General features: G+C 50.2%; 1 protein-coding gene across 2 annotated transcripts; it reads right to left on the reverse strand.

The window, feature by feature from the left end:
* Positions 1–1,237: 1,237 nt before the first annotated feature.
* Positions 1,238–18,176, reverse strand: AKR1B1 (aldo-keto reductase family 1 member B). Of its 2 annotated transcripts, none has more exons than XM_004008077.4 (10): positions 18,073–18,176; positions 9,841–10,008; positions 9,057–9,173; positions 7,956–8,033; positions 7,525–7,647; positions 6,925–7,031; positions 6,521–6,602; positions 5,901–5,984; positions 3,677–3,759; positions 1,238–1,647 (listed from the first exon to the last, which is right to left on the reverse strand). In XM_004008077.4, the coding sequence occupies exons 1-10, from the start codon at positions 18,136–18,138 to the stop codon at positions 1,605–1,607; spliced, it is 951 nt and encodes a 316-aa protein (XP_004008126.1). In that variant the 5' UTR covers positions 18,139–18,176; the 3' UTR covers positions 1,238–1,604. The 2 variants fall into 2 exon arrangements, with proteins under 2 accessions (XP_004008126.1, XP_042104781.1); XM_042248847.1 differs by having other exon boundaries at positions 17,514–18,176.
* Between the last annotated feature and the right edge of the window lie 1,076 nt (positions 18,177–19,252).

A 19,252-nucleotide genomic window follows, 5' to 3' on the forward strand; every position in this document is an offset into this window, starting at 1 on the left:
GGACCTGCCTACCAAGCAGGGGGAACTGGACCACAGTGACGGGTAGGTTTCAGTGAGGGATCCAGGTGCAGGGCTGCCAGCTGGTGAGCTGGTGGGCCCCCCCACCTGGATCCACCCCAGCCACTCAGGGGCTACACTGTTCTGCATCCCTGAGTGAGATCCAGCAACCCACGCTGCCCAACTAAATGCTATCCATCTGACACACCTGCAAAGCAGCTTTCACCGAATGAATTAACAGAGCCAGGAGCAAAGCAAAGCAACTTGTCTTAATAAAACTTCAAGTCAACCCCTGTCAATCCGATCTCCTTCCTGGCCTTTGTCATTTTGATCAGTTACGTTAGTGTTAGTTGCTCAGTCGTGTCTGCCTCTTTGTGACCCCCTGGATTGCAGCACTCCAGGCTCCCTGTCCTTCACTATCTCCTGCAGTTTGCTCAGATTCATGTCCATTGAGTCGATGATGCCTTCCAACCATCTCATCCTCTGTCGCCCCCTTCTCCTCCTGCCTTAAATCTTTCCCAGCATCAGGGTCTTTTCCAATGGGTTGGCTCTCCTGAAAGCTTCCTTTCATTTCTATCACTGGAAGATATAGTGAGAAGGTAGCCATCTACCTGCCATAAAGAGGGCCCGCATAAGAACTCAACCACGCTGGCACCCTGATTTCTGACTTCAGACCTCTAAAACTGTGAGAAATACATTTCTGTTAAACCACCCAATCTCTGGTTTTTTATTATAGTGGCCCCAGCTACCAATTATTGCTGCTTTTCTTCCCTCTGCCCCAGACAATGAGCTTCATGAGAGCAGTCTCTCATGAATGGTGCTGTTTTGTAACCACAGGACTTTGGCCTTCACAAGTAGGAGAAAAAAACACGTAAATCTGTGAAATTATAAACGGGTTTGCGTCCTGGTTCAGTCCTAGAGCTTTGGCTCTCAGCTTGGCTGCACAAGGGTCACCCTGGGGTCCTGCAAACTCCTGATGTCCTGGCTACACCTGGAGCAATTAGATAAGTTTCCAGGGATAAGGACCAGCATGCTAGCATTCAAAGCCCCCTGGGTGTCTGATGTACAGTCAGATGTCCAGCCCCCTAAAGCCAAGTGGGTGTAGTACTGAGGTCCTAAGTGCTAAGACGCCAAGTCCTTCCTCTGTTGTGGAGCTGAGCTGTATGGTATCTGGGGAGGAGGGTCGAGGGGAATAGAAGGCAGCGTACTGTTTCAACAAACCAAAACAAAACAGACAGCATCAAACTCATAAGAGCACTTTTTATTTGAGGCAAAGAAAAGTCTAGCTGAAAGGATTACAGTTCCAAGCAATCAAAACCCCACTGTTAGAGGCACTATTTTGATTTTGTAAATTCAATTTAGAAAAGAGTATTTGGGTTGCATGTTCCCCAGTTCCCCAGACTAGAAGGGCAAAGGAAAACTGAAGAGACTTCTACTAATCTACTGATTCTGCTTTTTGGACCCGACACCAAGCTGGCCAAGCCCTCGCTGGTTTGTCTAGAAGTTGCTGACCCACCACTGAGGGACACGGGCCAAATTACGCTACACACAAGAAAAGTGAGGTGGGAGACGGCCGGTCACCCGGGCAAGGGCAGGCACCCGCAGCTTCAAAACTCCTCGTGAAAGGGGTAATCCCTGTGGGAGGCACAGCTGTTGGGAGGAAATAGGAACACATTAGCCTTTCCTGGATGAGACTGCTACTGTAACCAATTTCAAATAGACAGAAGTGATGTCTTGAGTATTGTACATTAATGCATATACATGGAATCTGGAAAAACGGTACTGATGAACCTGGTAGAGAATGGACTTGTGGGTACAGCGGAGGAAAGTGAGGGTGGAATGAACGGAGAAAGTAGCAATGACGTATATATGTGCAAAACAAACAGCCAGTGAGAAGTTGCTAAATAACACAGGGAGCCCAGCGCGGTGCTCTGTGATGACCTGGAGGGGTGGGGTTGGGGGAGGGCAGGGAGCCTCGAGGGAAGGGATATATATAGACACAAAATTATGACTGATTCTCATTGGCGTACAGCAGAAACCAACACAAAATTGTAAAACGATTTTCTACCCATTAAAAAAAAAAGCAGACTCACAGATACACAGAACACACACATGACCCAACAAGTGCTTGGCACACATGGGGCAAGAGGCCACTGTCAGCTCCAGAAGCCTCCAGGGACCAGTGGGAGCGGAAATGAACAACTGAAGATTTGCTACAGGAAACACAGGGAGAGGGGACAGGCTGGACGTTGAGCTGGGGGTGGAAAGATACAGGAGCTGTTTGCCAAGGTTCACAGTCCTAGGGCCTGTGTTGGAGGTATATAGTGTTGGAAAGCCTGGCTGGGAAGAGTGTGAAAGGCCTCAGGGTGAACCCTGCTCAGGGCAGACAACTCTTTCCTAATCCATTACACATCAGTGGCCTGCAGCAGCTGCCCTACCATACGCTGTGTCAGCAGCTGGAAGGGGAAAGGAAGCTGAATGAATGACGAGCGGTTCTCAAAGGAGAACAAGGATGGAACTTGCTGACTGACTCACTTCTCTCGTCTCTCTCCTTTGCCCACTAGATCAAACAAGATTTTAATGTCTAAAGGGTCAGTGCCATTAACACATACAGTTGCTGTATGTACTCAGAGAGGGCCAGTGGTCAACTCTGCCTGTGGCCACAGCGTGGCAGCCACACACTCACAGGCGAGAACTGTTAATCAAGAAGCAAACCTGGGGACACCTGCCGGAGGAGTGGGGGAACCACCAGGGGTGCCAGCTAGGGGCTGGAGAGAGAGCAAGGGCTGGAGAGACAGCTAGCACCTGGGCCGGCCCGAGGGAACGCTCAAACTCCGCGTTGGAAAGTAACTATCAGAGGGGACAGACAAGAACGGTGAGGTCAGACAATACAAACAGTGACAGAGCAGGTTCTCAGTCTCCGTGTAAAATGGGGAGAGTCTTCTTCAAAGCAGGAAATGTGTTTTAAACTTTCCTGAGTTAATGTAGTGGTACGAAAAGGAAAAAAAAAGATAGAACTAAACCCTACTTTCCTTTTCATCTCCTTCCAAACTACAAATCAGAGGGAACACAAGGAACCAGCTCACATCTACTGGAGGGGTCTAGGTGGCTCCACTGTCAGAGCTGGGGTGCTGGTGGGCCCCGAGCACACAGTCTTCCGACCAAAACCCTCTCATGAGTCCTTATGGATAAAGAGTCATGGGGAAATTCTTCCAGGAAGGTGGGGCAGGAGCCATCTGGAATCATCTGGTTTCATATGAGCCACTCAATTTTGAAAAGTAAAAGTACAATATACTTAGATGGGTGCGACAGGGTAGGAAGGAGGGGATATATATAGACATAGCTGATTTACTTCCTTGTACAGCAGAAACTAATGTAATATTATGAAGCAACTATACGCCAGCTTTAAAAAAAAAAAATGAAGCTGTTTGGCCCCAGGTTACTGTAGGTTAGGCCAACAGTGCACAGGGCACGGAGAGACTAGGGCAAGGCGCCGGGCATTTCCCTGGAGCGGAGTGCGGCTCAGCTGACATGCTGTAAATGCTCCTTGCTGCACACGGAGGAGAAGCCCAGGTAACGTGAACAAGCCAGAGCTGCTGCATGAGCAGGACCTGGGTGGTAAGGCCTCCAGCAGTTATTCTTTCATCTGCATCCCTCCAGGGGCTCTCCCGAGACTCACCTCACCAAGGCACAGGCCCTCCAGTTCCTGTTGTAGCTGAGCAAGGTGTTCATATCCTCCTTGTCCAGTTCAAAGTCAAAGACCTGAAAAGAAAACAAAACAGACCACAACTCCTATAAAACTCTGTAAACAGCTACCCAACACAGGTAAGGGCTCCCCTGGTGACTGACTCAGTGGCAAAGAATCTGCCTGCTCATGCAGGAGACTCAGTTCGATCCCCAGGTTTGAAAGATCCCCTGGAGAAGGAAATGGCAACCCACTCCAGTATTCTTGTCTGGAGAATCCCACAGACAGAGGAGCCTGGAGGGCTACAGTCCATGGGGTCGCAAAACAGTCGGACATGACTTAGCAACTAAACAACAAAATCCAACACAGAATATGAAAGCATATGATCAGCTCCAGGCAGGACCACTGGTGAGATGTTGCCTGCTATGAGGAGGGGCAGGAAGGTAGACTAAACTCAGAGAAAGTTTATTACATGGCCACTCAGAACATACATGTTTTGTCTGGGTATGATATGAACAATGAAAACAGACCTTTCCCTTCCACATCCTACAGGCAAAATGATACTTCTTTTTCTATTTCAGTTCAGTTGCTCAGTCATGTCTGACTCTGCGACCCCATGAAATGCAGCATGCCAGGCCTCCCTGTCCATCACTAACTTCTGGCGTCTACTCAAACCCATTTCCATCAAGTCGGTGATGCCATCCAGCCATCTCATCCTCTGTCGTCCCCTTCCCTCCCAGCATCAGTCTTTTCCAATGAGTCAGCTCTTCGCATGAGATGGCCTAAGTGTTGGAGTTTCAACTTTAGCATCAGGACTGATCTCCTTTAGGATGGACTGGTTGGACCTCCCTGCAGTCCAAGGGACTCCCAGTTTACTTCAAAACCTCTGCCCAGGGAATTCCCTGGCAGGCCAGTGGTTAAGACTCTGTGCTTCCACTGCAGGGGGCGAGGGTTTGATCCCTAGTCAGGAAGCTAAGATCCCACATGCCATGTGGCCTGGAAGCTTAAAAACGAGGGAGGGGGACGTACGTACACCTATGGCTAATGTGTGGCAGAGACCAACACAATATTGTAAAGCAAGTATCCTCCAATTGGTCTTTCCCAATGGCTCAGATGGTAAAGTATCTGCTTGCAGTGTGGGAGACCAAGGATCGATCCCTGGGTCGGGAAGATTCCCCTGGAGAAGGGCGTGGCTACCCACTCCAGTATTCTTGCCTGGAAAATCCTATGGACAGAGGAATGTAGGAGGCTACTGTTGATTGGGTTGCAAAGGGTTGGACATGGCTGAGCAACTAACACATCCTCCAATTAAAAGTAAATAGGTTTGAAAAATAACAAAAGTGGGTCTTTAAAAAAATTTTTAAATGAAAATGTTTCTTTTCCAATGCTTTGAAAAAATAAAAGAGGAAACAAAAAAATCCATCTCTAGCAGGATATGTGTTTCTCATGCTAACTATTTTACCACTTTATCTATCTCCCCAACCCTGCCCAGGCCCCAGGCAGCCAGCAGCTTGTGTTACAGCCTCAGCCCCTGACCAGTGGAACAGGCGTGATCAGTCGCTCTCCCTAGAAACAGAGCCACAGGAACCAGGGCTTGGGTGATGACCGAGAGCTGCTCGCCTTGGGGAGAGCAGAGTCTCAGGGGCACTGGGACCCTCCTGGTGAGCTCGTCTCCTGGCCTGGCCCCTGATACTGGTGCGGGAGGTAGGCAGGTGGGCAGGAGGGGCTGCAGGGTCAGAAGGCCTCCTCAGCTCTGGCAGGTGCCCAGAGAACCATGCAGGTCACCTCACTGGAGCCCTGCAAGGTCTCTACAGGCCACGGAGCTGTCAGCACAGCAGTGTTTCCTGAGTGCTTACACAGTACCAGGTACTGTGTGCATCTTATTTCATCTTCAAGATAACCCTTGAAATAGGTACAAATTTTATAGACGGGGAAACTGAGCTGTGATGCAAATCCGGGCAGCATCACTCAAGAGCATTTCTCGGGCAAATGACAAGTCCTGAGAAATCCCATCACAGGTGTCTGCATGTACAACGAGGCCCAGGCCCCACCCTGGCACAGCACTTGCCACCCACGAGGAACCAGCGTCCTGCGTCTACAGTGGGCTCCCTGTCCTAGAGGAGATGGCGGGGGGCCCACACATGACCATCCAGAGGCTTGGTAAAAAGCTGGCCCCTCCTCCACCAAGGGGACCCTGGGCCAACCAGCCAGGACTTACCTGGAAGTTCTCAGCAATGCGTTCAGGCGTCACCGACTTGGGGATCACGATCAGGTTCCTCTGCATGGGGAATCGGATCAGCACCTGTGCAAAGAGATGCCGAGTGTGTACGTCCATCAGGAGCTCTGCACTTTCCACTCGCCCAATCTGACCCCCAGCCCAGCTCACACCCAAAGAGAGAAACCCCCGAACTTCGCAGTGAGGAGACCAGCTCAGGGGTGATGCCTCACGCGCCACAAGGAGGAAGGGAGGTGCTTAGGTTCCAACCCCCAAGCCCAGCGCTCAGCCTCCATGTCTCTCTGTATGTTACTCCCTGTCTAGGAGCTCCCGCTAGCCATTGGGAGCACACAGCTGAGCCCTTCTGCAAGCAGAGATGGGCTTTCCTGAACAGGGGGCGAGTGTGGACCCTCATGGTAGCCTTCAGAGGTAGCAGGGCAGGTCCGATCATCTCCAGCCCCACATGGTCTTCTAAGGGTCCTCAGTGCCCTTTCTACCATGCTTCAGGACCCAAGCCATACATCTGGGGAGGGCTGATGGGGCTTGCTCCTCCAGGCTAAAGGGAACCACCACAAATGCAGGAAGTTCTGTGAACAGTCACGAGAGCCTGGAAACGGCCATACCTGGGCTGTGGTTTTATTGTGCTTGTCTGCAATCGCTTTGATCCCGGGGTCCTCCAGTATGGAAGGGTCCTCGGGCTTGGCCCTAGAGATAGACAACAAGACGGTCTGCATGAGTGACCACCGTCACCACTGCTCAAGGCAGCCGTGACCCTAATCCTAAGGCCCACCGACCTCAGAGGGCAGCCCGCCAATTTCCTCCTGACTCAGAGCTCAGTTACAAACTCACAACCCTTTGGAAAAAAAGGAGGCATCCTGCTACTAAAAATGCCAACCAGGAAACCCAACAGGAGGCTCCCAGGAGGTCTGCTGATCACCTCGGAAGCACTCTCCTTGATGCTGGATTTTCCTTTATCAGCCATTATCTCTGCCAACAGATAAGAGAACACGATCCCATGGAGACTCACCAGGGCCTGTCGGGAGAGCCGAGGGGACTATAGGCAGTCACCACAATGCCCTTGGAGTTGCAGTACTGGATTAACTTCTCCTGAGTGAGGTATGGGTGGCACTCGATCTGTGGATACACAGGAGGGTTGATGCTGCCCCTGTGGGCACGGGCCACACCGGAAGTCTTCCTTGGCTAAGACCCCTCCCTCCAGACAGAAAGTTATGGGCAACCCGCGTCCCATCTCCTGGATGGGCGGTGACAACTCTTGCTTCCCAGCTAGTGTTCTTGACATTAAGGATCCTAGTCTTGTTACCATGGCCATGGGCCTTGAGGGTTTTTTCTGGCTTTGGCCATTTCATTTATCAGCTGTGACAGGTCTGAGGATGTCGATGTCTGCAAACAGCTCGTCTCAAGACTCTGAGTCATCACAAGCCAGGCTCAAAACCCTTTCTCTCCTGCAGGTTTCACTCTCAGATGTGGCACTGTCTTTTCTGAGCCATCAGGACTCTGCCAGCAACCAGAGATCCACCTCCCAGGTGATGTGGATAACAAGGAACTGCTAGCATCAGAGTGTCACAGAACAGTCTCCCATGCACACCAGCTCCCCTGCTGACATTACCTGGTTAACCGCCGGCTTGTATTTTAAGCCAGGTTTGTTTAAGATCTTCTCCACTTGGAGATGGTTGAAGTTGGAGACTCCAATAGCTTTCACCAGCCCTTCGTCCACCAGCTCTTCCATGGCCTAGAAACCAGAGGGTCTGCTTGCTGCTGACATGTGCCCAGCAGGACAAGGACCAGAAGCACCTTTTGTACCAGCCAGCTTAACAGGTCACGCCCTTATTATTCAGTGCCAGCAAGTCAGATCTTCGGAAAGACAAGAGGCATCAAGACAAAAGCCAGGATGGCTTTAATGAGGCAGGAAGAGCCCCAACAGTGGCAGAGTGACAATCATGGCAAAAGAAATGGTAGAGCAGGCCATTCACGCCTGGTCCCTTACAAGGAGGCCGCGGAGCCAGCATGAAAGGGGGGCCAAGCCAGGGGCTGCCTTACCGTCCAGGTATCCACGAAATCTTTCTCACTGGGAATCACGTTGCCGTCCTCATCCAACGGGAAGAAGTCTTTCCCAGGCTGCAGTAACAATCAAAACCAATCACAGACCTGCAGAGATCTGCTGGGGCAGACGCATTGTGGAAAGCAAAGTTCTAAAACAATTACTCTAAATTGCAACAGCTGTCTGTTTTCAGAGGATATTCAAGGGCAAATTCGTATCATTGGGAAAAAGAAGTAGCAGACAGCTCCTGAAGCCTCCAGACGACTTTTCTATCAGATGGGTGTGCACTGACCGTTGTGTGGAGATAGACAATTCTTGGTCAGTGAGATGAAGCCTGCCGTGGACGGGGGTGTGTGGGTAGCGGGGGACCCAGGGCCCACGTTCTGGCTGGACCCAAGCCTACAAAAGCACCACCTCGCCGAGCCTAAACAAAGGATGCAAGTCAGGCCCAGATCCACCACAGTGCAATAAAATAAGAGCTTCAGGGTAAAACCCACCTGCTTTCACACTGGTTGATGAAGCAGAAAACTGAGCCTGTGGCTAGAATGGAGGTTAAGGATGGAATAACTCGAGAGTTCTTTTATGTCAAGAAGTAGGTTGCTGAGGTTCATCAAGTTTCCGCAGGATGTCATGTGTACAGAATACGGGAAAACGCGTGCATTAAGTGCAGGGTGCATGTGTGTGTATACATATGTGCGTGCACGTGTGTACGTGTGCGTCTGTGTGTGCATGTGTGCATGCCTGTGTGTATGTGAAGGTGCCTGAAGTGGTGGGGAGCGGTGGGAGCTGATGACGCCGCCTAATGGGCAGGAGTGTCATCTCAGCTGTGTTCACTGTTGCAAAGGTTGAAGTTACCCAATTACCAAATAACAAAGAGTGGTGCTCCTCCAACTCTGAAACGTGCACGTGAGCCACCTCTGTTTGGGTCAGAGGGCTGGGCGGGGCCCGAGGCGGACTTCAAACAAGCTCCAAGGCGAGGCCACTGCTGCTGGTCCAGGGACTGCACCTCGAGTGCAGCGGCAGGGACACACAGAGGGTCCACCCGCTTGTGACCTGCTAACAGCAGAGGGTGATGCCGCTGGCCACCCCTGAGCCCCTACCTTGAAGCCTGTGGGCCAGTGGATGAGGTAGAGGTCCAGGTAGTCCAGCTTCAGGTCGCTGAGCGTCTTCTGGCAGGCACCTTTCACCAAGTCCTTGTCGTGATACGTACACCACAGCTGAAGCCAGGGAGGGAACATGTCTTAGCCCACAGGCTGGGAGCCAGATGGCTCAGGGACAGGGGACTCGCTTTCCGCACCCCAAAACCCACTGACTTCACCGTGATGCTGTCAACGGTGGGGACAGAGATTCCATTGCACACGTGAATTCTAACTTCCCAAAGGAAGGGAGGATAATCAGGTCAAGGAACCCTTTCAGGAGGACCAAACTGAAGGCACAAAATGGAATGCAGGTTGGCAAGCCAGCCCCAGGCCCTGAACATAGTTCCCACCAGGCTGGTCTTCATGGGGCCAGCCCCACCCTCCTACCCAGTATCTCCTGGGTATCACCAAGAGAGCTCAGTCTGCAGAGGGGAACCAAGTCCTATCCTCAGAGATAACCCTCTGGAAAGGGGGTGCTAACCCATAGCCTTGGCCTCATCAGCAAGGGGCTCCAGCCAACGGGTCCCAGTGGAGTGACCATCCAACAGACAGGCGAGCCCTGGAGCCCACGTGGCCTTGGGTGTGGCCCTGAGTGAACACATTTGCCCAGGAAGAACCGCCTGCTGGGTGCTAACCCTAGCCATGCTCGGAGACCCCAGATTGTGGTCTTGGCCCCTAAGTGGATGCTGCCCTGGATAAACATGGACGAGAACCCTCCCTCAGGCTCCCCTGCCGGGCGGGGTACCTTGCTAACGATGAAGAGGTCCTCACGCTTCACCACCTTCTCCTGCAGCTTTGCTTGGAGGGCCAAACCCACCTCGCTCTCATTCTGGTACACGTGGGCACAGTCAATGTGACGGTACCCAAGGTCAATCGCCACCTTCACAGCCTCCGTCACTTTGCCTGGAGGGGACTGAAAGAAACAGGAAATGGAAGACACGGAGACAAGACCAGAAGTGAAACAAAACACAATCTGCACACAAGCCAGGAGGAAGGGAACCCAGGCTCCTCAGCAGCTCTTGTTCCAGGCCACCCGAGGTGAGATGCCACAGTGCTTCACTTTAGGAAAATCTGACCACCCTTTACTAGCAGCACAGATCACCTTAACTAGATGGGCCAAAGCCCCTCACTTCCTTGTTTGTTCAGCATCTGTTGATTTACAAATCACTGTATAAACAATTCACTGTGGTGTTGGAGAAGACTCTTGAGAGTCCCTTGGACTGCAAGGAGATCCAACTAGTCCATCCTAAAGGAAATCAGTCCTGAATATTCATTGGAAGGACTGATGCTAAAGCTGACGCTCCAATACTCTGGCCACCTGATGCGAAGAACTGACTCACTGGAAAAGATTCTGATGCTGGTAAAGACTGAAGGCGGGAGAAGGGGACGACAGACGATGAGATGGTTGGATGGCATCACCAACTTGATGGACATGAGTTTAAGCAAGCTCTGGGAGTTGGTGATGGACAGGAAAAGCCTGGTGTGCTGCAGTCCATGGAGTCGCAAAGAGTTGGACATGACTGAGTGACTGAAGTGAACTGTATAAACAAAAGCCCCCACTATCTCAATCTGTGAGGTTCCTAAGACAATGAGGGATACCACTGCTTTCAAACAACTCAAAATACTTCAAAACCACTGTTAAATATTCATTCCAATTACCGTTTGGTTCTCGAGTTTCGTCAGTGAACGCCTATGACTTATTTTCTCCTTTTACAAGTGGATTCTGGTATTGGTCATCACTTGTTTTTATGCAGTTTGGGGAGTATCAAAGTCAAAAACGACTGCTGCAGGTTCAAAGGCCTGTGCCCAAATCTCGCTGTGTAGGAATCTGCTTTAAGAGGTGGAAGCGGGAGGTGGCCGCTCAGGGGCACTTAGCGGACAGAAAGGAGTTGACAGGAGGGGGAAATGGGATTCATGGAAGACCACCACGTGGTTTGTGGTCAGAGCTGCATAAAGACTGGACGCTGCCCCTGCTTGGACCATGTGTGCATCTGGGTGAGCAGGAAGGCACAGAACCACCCCGCCATCCAGCACCCAGCCTGACTGCGCACCCCATCTGTACAATACTCCTGTTGGGACCAGAGAGGTGGAAAACAAACACATGTGCATCGGACTGTTGGGTGAATAGGGCGCATTCCTCCAGAGAGCTGGGGTAGAAAAGAATGAGCAGGGAAACTCCCCTGGGGCCATGAGCAGCTGCAGACATCTGCTGTTTTGATATCAGCTGTTGCGAAGAGAGGAAGGCGGAGGAACGCAGGACCGAGCTGTGAGCTTGCCCAGCTCTCTCGCCACCACGGGGGGAGCAGGGTGGGCAGACGGGCGATGCTGACCTCAGGTGTGACATCAGACATCTTCAGATGACCTGGCCATCACCTAGGTCCCCAAAGGACCCAAGCTGTACCTGCAGTCTTCCCCACCCTTCACGGTGAGAACCTCAGCATAGCCAGAAATGCCACAGTGTCCCTGGGGCCCCCTGCCGCAGGGTACACCCCTTCCCAGGAAAGCGAGCCAGGTGGAATACGGAGGCCCAGGAAGGGGAGTCCAGCATGCCATCAACTTTCTTCAGGCTTGAAGGTACCCTGGCTGGACTTCCTCTGTGGGGCCCTGTACTGTGCTGGCCTAGCAGCTCACCGGCCCCAACCCTAAGCAGAGGGCAGGCACCTTTCCGAGGTCTGGCCAAACATCGCATCTGCCACAGCGACTGGTACAGGGCCTGAGATGTAATCCCAGGCAGGCCCACAAGATTCCACATTTGGACTTCAGCTGGCACTCTCAGGACATGGTTTCATTCTGGCGACTCTGCGCGGGGAGCACGTGTGCCAGGAGGTGCTAGACGGAAGTGGGCTTTGAGGGGCAGATGAAGAGTGGAGGAGAGACAGCTCCTGGTCACATGCTTCACAGCCCTGACATCTTCTAAGTCAGTGACTCCACACCCCCAACACATTTTCTTTCCTGCTTAAGATTAAATTGGTTATTTGGTTCCTTCGGACCAAAAGAGTGCCGAGTAGGATAATCAAGGCTGCTGAACAACTGAACAACTTTCCCCAAAACTGGGGAAAAAAAAGTTATGATGCTTGTATAGAGGAGCCAAGGACAGAAATGACCTACAAGAGGTTACCAAGAAGCTGTGGCTCCCTGACCCTTGCCCGGACAGAGAAGATTGATTAGTTGGGAAGCACATGCTGAGAAGCTGAGTCCAAACTGCTTTCAAAGGACAATGAGGAGCAGAAGCAAGGACTGTTGGGCATTTACAATTAAATACGTACAAGCTGCGGCAATCCATAAGAGGACTCCAGCAAACGGATACTACATGCTGGCTTCCCCTTTCCAGAGACACCTTTGCAGTAATGGGAGGGAAGGCTGTCTGGGGCCACCAGCCCTGTGTGCAGTAGGGACAACAGCTCTCACCGGGGCTGGGCGGGCCAGGGCCAGCTCAGGGACAGTTATGCTGTTACTAGAAGACTTGTGCCAGAGCAGGTCCTGTCATAAATGGAACCTGACTCACGTGGTGTGCAGCGCACAATGGCTTGGAGAGAAAATAACAACAGCTCCCACTTATTATGGATCAGTCTTCACTAGTTTTAAGTGTATCATTGAATTGCATCTCCACCACAATGCTGGTTATCCGTGATCTCTGGATTAGGGAATGAAGGTGCAGAGTTTAGGAAACTGGCCCCGTGATCGAGCAGTGAGAAGGAGATGTCGGGGTTTGAACCCTAGCACCAGGACCTGAGGGCTAGCCTTGGCTCAGAGGTCTGTCCTTGGAGGAAGGGAGACACTGGTCAGGGAGAGGACAAGTCACCTGGGCTTGGAAAACCATCCTCTGGGATGAAAATGTACTGGAATCCACAAACTACATTCAGTAGTAATTACCCAGAACCCTCCCCCGAAGGAGACTAAACTAACTTTCCTCATCACTAATGAAGCAGCCACTTTAAGATCTGGTAGGGAAAAAAAAAAGGCTCATACAAATCATATAGGCGAAATCATGTTTGAAACGCACTTCTGCCACTAATCTGCCCTGTGACTTGGGCACACCTGCCCATGCCCATCCCCTTAGGGCTTAGAGCTCTGAGCTTGAGCAGCAACTGGACAACGTTCTAGCTGATGGTACCAAGTGACGTCGCTGACACGTCTCTACCCCTGAGACCACCCCCCACCCCGCCCCCCCGCCGTCAGTTCCACAAACTGGGCCTATTACCTTTTCACGTAACACTCCAGGCCAGGCAGTCCCAACTTGAATAATTACTATCTCTCTCTCCTCTTAAAACCCAATCACTGGAGCTCGTCCTGCTAGTTACCTTAATATCCCTCCCTCTATTCCCTCTGCAAGTCAGAAGCAAGCAAACAAACAAACAACAAAAATACTACAGCTCCAAACTTGGAGAAGGGAATGGCAGTCCATTCCAGTATTCTTGCCTGGAGAATTCCGTGGACAAAGGAACCTGGCAGGCTACGAAGTCCATGGGGTCGCAAAGAGTCAGACACAACTTAGCAACACACAGCTCCAAACGACAAAGGTTATAAAACAGAGTCATTGGTTAAAAAACAAACAAACAAAACAGTACCTCAGGGACTGAATCCTTTGTAGTTTTAACATGCAGATGTCTGGAATGAGAGGACTATGTTCTGACTTTTTAAAAATATTTTCTTCAGTTAACAGGTATCACTTTTGTAATGAAGGGGGATAGGAATAAAGGAAACTTCACTTTGAGGGGAAAAAAACCTGGGTGAGAAGTTTAACAGTGTGCCAATGATAAACTTGGAGCAAAAATAGGTAACCATAACTTTTAATGTAAACTTTGATAAAGAAACAGGGCGTCAACCTCTAAGGCCTTGAAAAGTAACACTTTTGAGAAAAGTTGTCACTGAAAAGCATTGTTTAACCTCTTCTTGTTAAACCAGCTTCACTTCAGAGAAGTTCAACCTACATTTAAAAAAAAAACTAACCTTACTTTTTAATTATCAGTTTTGTTTAAAATACTAGTGATGTCATGATATAATTTTCTGCCTCTCATTGTATATAAAGCATTTCAACTACACGTATGCTAAACAGACATTTGTGACCTAATTTCTCAAAATGTATTCCAACTTCCAGTTAATTTATTTAGAATCTTCTGGAAGAGAAACTGGCAAATTTTTTCTGTTAAATGGCCAGGCAGGAAATATTTTAGGCCTTGTGGGCCAAACAGTCTCATCACACCTGCTCAACTATGCTGCTGCAAAAGCAATATGTAAAGGAGTGAGATGTGTTCTAATAAAACTTTGCTTATAAAAATGGGCTGCGGTTTACTAACCTTTGGGGGTTGCTGGAAAAGCACACAAAGAAACGGGCATTCGGCAACAGTCCTAGTCTTGATTTGCCTATTTACAAATAACATCCTCATTTGCAGTTCAGCACATTAATAACCAAAAGGTGAGACTTCCTTGAGATTCAGTGGTTAAGACTCTGCCCTTCCAATAAAGGGGCACTGGTTCAATCCCTGGTCAGGGAACTAAGATCCCACATATCATGTGATACAGCCCCAAAGCAGACAAATAGAAACCCTCCCAAAACAAAACAGAACAAAACAAAGGTATCCTGATATTGAACGTAAAGATATTCTGGAGACTGAAAGGGTTTATATCCTGCTCCTGTTTGTTTAATGGACAATAAGGTCCAGGGAAACCTGAGCAAGCTGGGCCAGCTTGCCTGCCCTGTGCTTACACATGATGCCCATATCCAGCGATTTTGTACCAAGAAGTCTTCAAGTCTGCCACACTCATAAGACTCCAATAGAATAAGCATCTGGGAGAATCCAGAGAATGACAAAGTCTTTCACCTCAACAGAGGTGTTTTTATTGCTTGATGCAGATAAGCCAACCTCATTTGGCTCATGTTCAATTACGTCCAAATCTACAGTTTAATAATGTAAACCACAATTTCATGTGATAAAGAGCAGACTGCTGAAGAAGTATCTTTTTCGTTGCCTTATCACATGAACACAGTCCATTTGGGGTATTTTTTTTTTTTTTTACACCAAAGCTAACAAGCAGGTCTGGCCACAAACACAAACCAGCAAGAAAACTGAGATTAACTTTCTCTCATTCAGTGCGAATCCAGCTGTCCTAAATTACACCACTGTCTCCACTTGGTTGTAATGGGGTTGGCCCAGGGCTGGCCCTGCACAGGCAGGACTTATTTAAGTATCCTTGCTCCTGAACAGCTGCAGGTGGAGACCTACAGGGAGATGAAGCAGGTGAACAGAAAGACAAGCTACTGGTTTAGCTCTGACTCTTCTAGCCTGGGACCCCAGGCCATCAAGAGCTTGGCCTGAGTTCTTTCTCAGCATTTTCTCCTAAAGGAAGGGTTAATCAACCTCAAAGAGGCAAAAACTGGTTTGTTGAGGGCAAAAACAGAAACACTTAGCTTATAAAATGTTCTGTGGCCTGTCAAAGGGTCACAGGACACACACAGATGTACCGTCTATCTGTGATGTTGAATTTTCATTGGGTGGGGGACACTTAGGGGGAAATGTCTCAAAGGCTCGTGGGTGTGGGCAGAAGATGATGGAAAAGCAGCGGAGAAAACTGTCCTCCACTTCTAGGCTTGGGGTATGTAGGTGAGTTACAATGGCCATTTATACATCAACAAGCTTCCAGCTAGTTCCACACATTTATCAGCAACAGGACACTGGTCAGCATCAGAAGTAATCTGTTTTAGCCGCTTCCTGGGAATACAATGCCCGTGGCTTATTTACTGTCCACTGGGGAAGGCAAGCCTGCCAAGGGGAAACGGCCTCTAAGCCACATGGGCTTGGAGGCAGAGGTGTTCTCCCAGTGGACTGAAAGCTTCACCTCCAAGGAGAGGAAGGGGAGTCTGAGGACCTTCAAAGTAACTGACTGGAGACTCCCAGAGCCCTGCCAAGGGTCCGAAGGATACAACACAGCCACCATGATACGGAAGATCCATGGGAACCAGGAACTGCCCCCACTCCCAGGGCCTCCCCCAGTTCTCACAAAGATAAGCAAATGGTATTTGGGTCACCCCATTTTTGTCCAGCATCTGTGAAAATATAATATTTTGCACATATAGGGGTAAGGTATCAAACACTATTCATATACTGCTCCTTACAAAGAAAGAAATCTCCTCCAAGCCCATACTTAAACCATTTATCTCCCTGTCACCTCCCCTACCGTGCCTCTATATGGTTCCAAACAACTTCAACTCCTCACCCACTCCCTCAAATCTGAAATTATCTTACTTCTTCATATTAATTCAACATGTTGTCCTTAGAATACCTACCATTTACCAGGCTCTGTGAGCAATTCTGTAAATAGTTTGTGACCCTAATCAGACGCTACCCTTACACTCAACGAACTTACTGGAGTGAATGATCTAAACGTACCCATTTATAGAGCTATCTTAACTAAATTTACATTAGGGTAGGTTTTAAGAGCTCAAGCAAATGATAAAGCCCCAGTTTTAAATCAACTTTTACTCCTTATTTACCCCCAGAGTACTGATTTTGAAACAATGGACCTAAGGTCCCAGTTTTTGAAACAACAAACTTATAAGGCTCAGCGAGGTGGTGGTTTTGTTCCAGTGACACGTCTGTCTGTGTGCTGCCTCAGAAATTGTAATTTGCCACTGCCAAGAAAGTGTCTGTTCACATCCATTCCAAGAGAATAACCTGCGACAGACCGAATTTTACTTGGTACAATGGTCATAATTCAATTACACCCTTAGAGCCACCACTGGACTTTTGGAAGGAAACACAAGGCACATATAACTCTGATTCCTTTGTCCAAGAAATACTTTTCCTGGGAGGCAACTCCACGACAGTGAACGTTTACAAGATTTCAGCTGCGGATTTTAGGATAGAGATAAATACCATCTTCTGTCTCTTTCAGACCATTTCAAGGTGCCCTTAATCTCTACAGTCTTTTCTTTCCTTGTCAGTGTGCAAATGGCTAATGCCCAGTCCTATATTTAAAATCCAGGCCCTCAGGAACACCTGAGTCATAGCCATGGAATGTAATGTACAAAATACCCCAAGCTAACTTACAAGCGGTTTAAATTTTGGGGGTTTTGCTTCGGCGCCCGTAACATCATTCGGCGCCCCCCAACTGTCAGATACTCAAGACTACCATTTTTACTCCTAACCTTTTCCTGGGGACGCTGTGAAGAGGTTCCAGCGGTGCCGAGGTTTCAGGAGGCAGTTTTAACTACTGATGCCAGCCCGCAGTTTTGCATGGGCGGGAACCTCCCCTCACCATCCGCACCCCCGCAGATTCCTTCGTCCAGCACAGGACACTCCGAGGGGCACGCCGGCCTCTGGGAGTTCAGCGAGCAGGGCGTTTGGAGACAGTGTAAATAGAAAGGTCCTGGGCACACTCGTGCAGCCTAATTCAATTACCTGCAGACTCCAGGCTTACCTTGGGATGCTTATTCCTGAGGGAGCAAAGCCGGAAACGGTTAAGGATCAACTATTTCGAAGAAAGACAAACGGCGCGGGCGCCCGCAGGTGAGGTTAGGCAGGAAGGCCGGCGCCCCACGCCTCTCGCCTCTTTTTGCTCCATCTCCGGGAACGCCCCTCCCGGACCTTCATCCACCGAGCCACAGCGACGGACGTGGGAAAATTTCCCTTCGATCTGCGCCCCCTAGTTGCCTTTCCAGCTGAGATCGGATTCCAGCGGATCGCATGCACCAGGAGTTATGGGGTCGGCCACCCGCGAGCCGTTCTCAAACACCCCTTTCCCACCCCACCGTAAGTCCCCCGGCCCGAGACCGAGGCGAGCGCCCCGCCCGCCTCAGCGCCCAGGCTCCCGAACCTCAGGCCCAGATCCTGCCGGGACCGGACCTGCTGGAGCGTGGCTCCCTCGAGGCCTGGCGTCCGCCGCGGGGGCCGCTGCTCAGGGTCACTCTCGGTCCCTTACCCCCAGGCCGCGCTGAGCACTTAAGCGAGCCCCGGAGCACGCTCGCCAAGGTACCTACCTTCCAGGTGCCCAGCCCCAAGATGGGCATCTTGGCACCGGTGTAGAGCACGATGTGGTTGGCCATGACTGCTTGAGCTCCGCTGATCAGGATCAGAGAACCGTGCCGAGGAGGCTCAGCGCGGTTCTTTAAATAGCGGATGAGGCAGGGCGAAGGGGCGGGTATAATGGGAGTCTGGCTCGGCAAGCGCAGCTTCTGATTGGCCGCCCCGACAATCAGGATGCTGCACGTCTGTTAGCCCGGGGGGCTCTGCGAGGAAGCGCCTCCTGCTAGGTCCTAGCGGCTCCGAATTCCTTTTGAGCGGGCGGTTTACCCACGCCCCCACGCCCCGCAGCGAGCTCCGCCAGTAGCTGTGGCGCGTGGAAACGCGAATGTTTTAGCAAAAGTAACAGAATTCCCATAAATAATAGCCTGGGAAGGAGTTTTGGTTTCTCTCTTTTTTTTTTTTTTGAGGGCACAGAAGGATAAGTTTATTGTTCAAGCCCAGTAGCATGTTTTTTTGGGAATTTGACCAAAGCCAGGACTTTGATTTGTAGGAACACACTGATGAGATGGTTGGCTGGCATCACCGACTCAATGGACATGAGTTTGAGTAAACTCCAGGAGTTGGCGATGGACAGGGAGGCCTGGCCTGCTGCAGTCCATGGGTCGCCAAGAGTCAGACATGCCTGAGCGACTGAACTAAACTGACTACTACAGCTGGAGTTTAGCGCCCTTTGCTTTTAGTAAGGTGCACGCCAGAGAAATGGTTGGCAATCTTGTTGCAAAACATCAGCTTGAGATTTAGGTTTGTCTAGCCTGTAGAAGGAGGTGGCAACCCACTCCAGTGTTCTTGCCTGGAGAATCCCAGGGACGGGAGAGCCTGGTGGGCTGCCGTCTATGGGGTCACACAGAGTAGGACACAACTGAAGTGACTTAGCAGCAGCAGCAGCCTGTATGTAGCCTCCTAGGGCTGTCTTCACACTCTGCCATAGATGTAAGCTGTTTGTACACACTGAATGTGATTCAGCAACCCTTTCTCCTAAAGCCAGCCTCTCTTGAGGATAGGAATCCCTGATGAGCTTAATCCAAAACACGCAGAGGACACTGAGTCTTTAGAAAGTAAGGCTCTATGGAAGCAGCACATTTCATACACAGTAACTTAGCAAAGCTTTCTAGATGAATAAGACAGAAACCCACA

The sequence above is a fragment of the Ovis aries genome, chromosome 4 (assembly GCF_016772045.2).
Source record: "Ovis aries strain OAR_USU_Benz2616 breed Rambouillet chromosome 4, ARS-UI_Ramb_v3.0, whole genome shotgun sequence".
Lineage (NCBI taxonomy): Eukaryota > Metazoa > Chordata > Mammalia > Artiodactyla > Bovidae > Ovis > Ovis aries.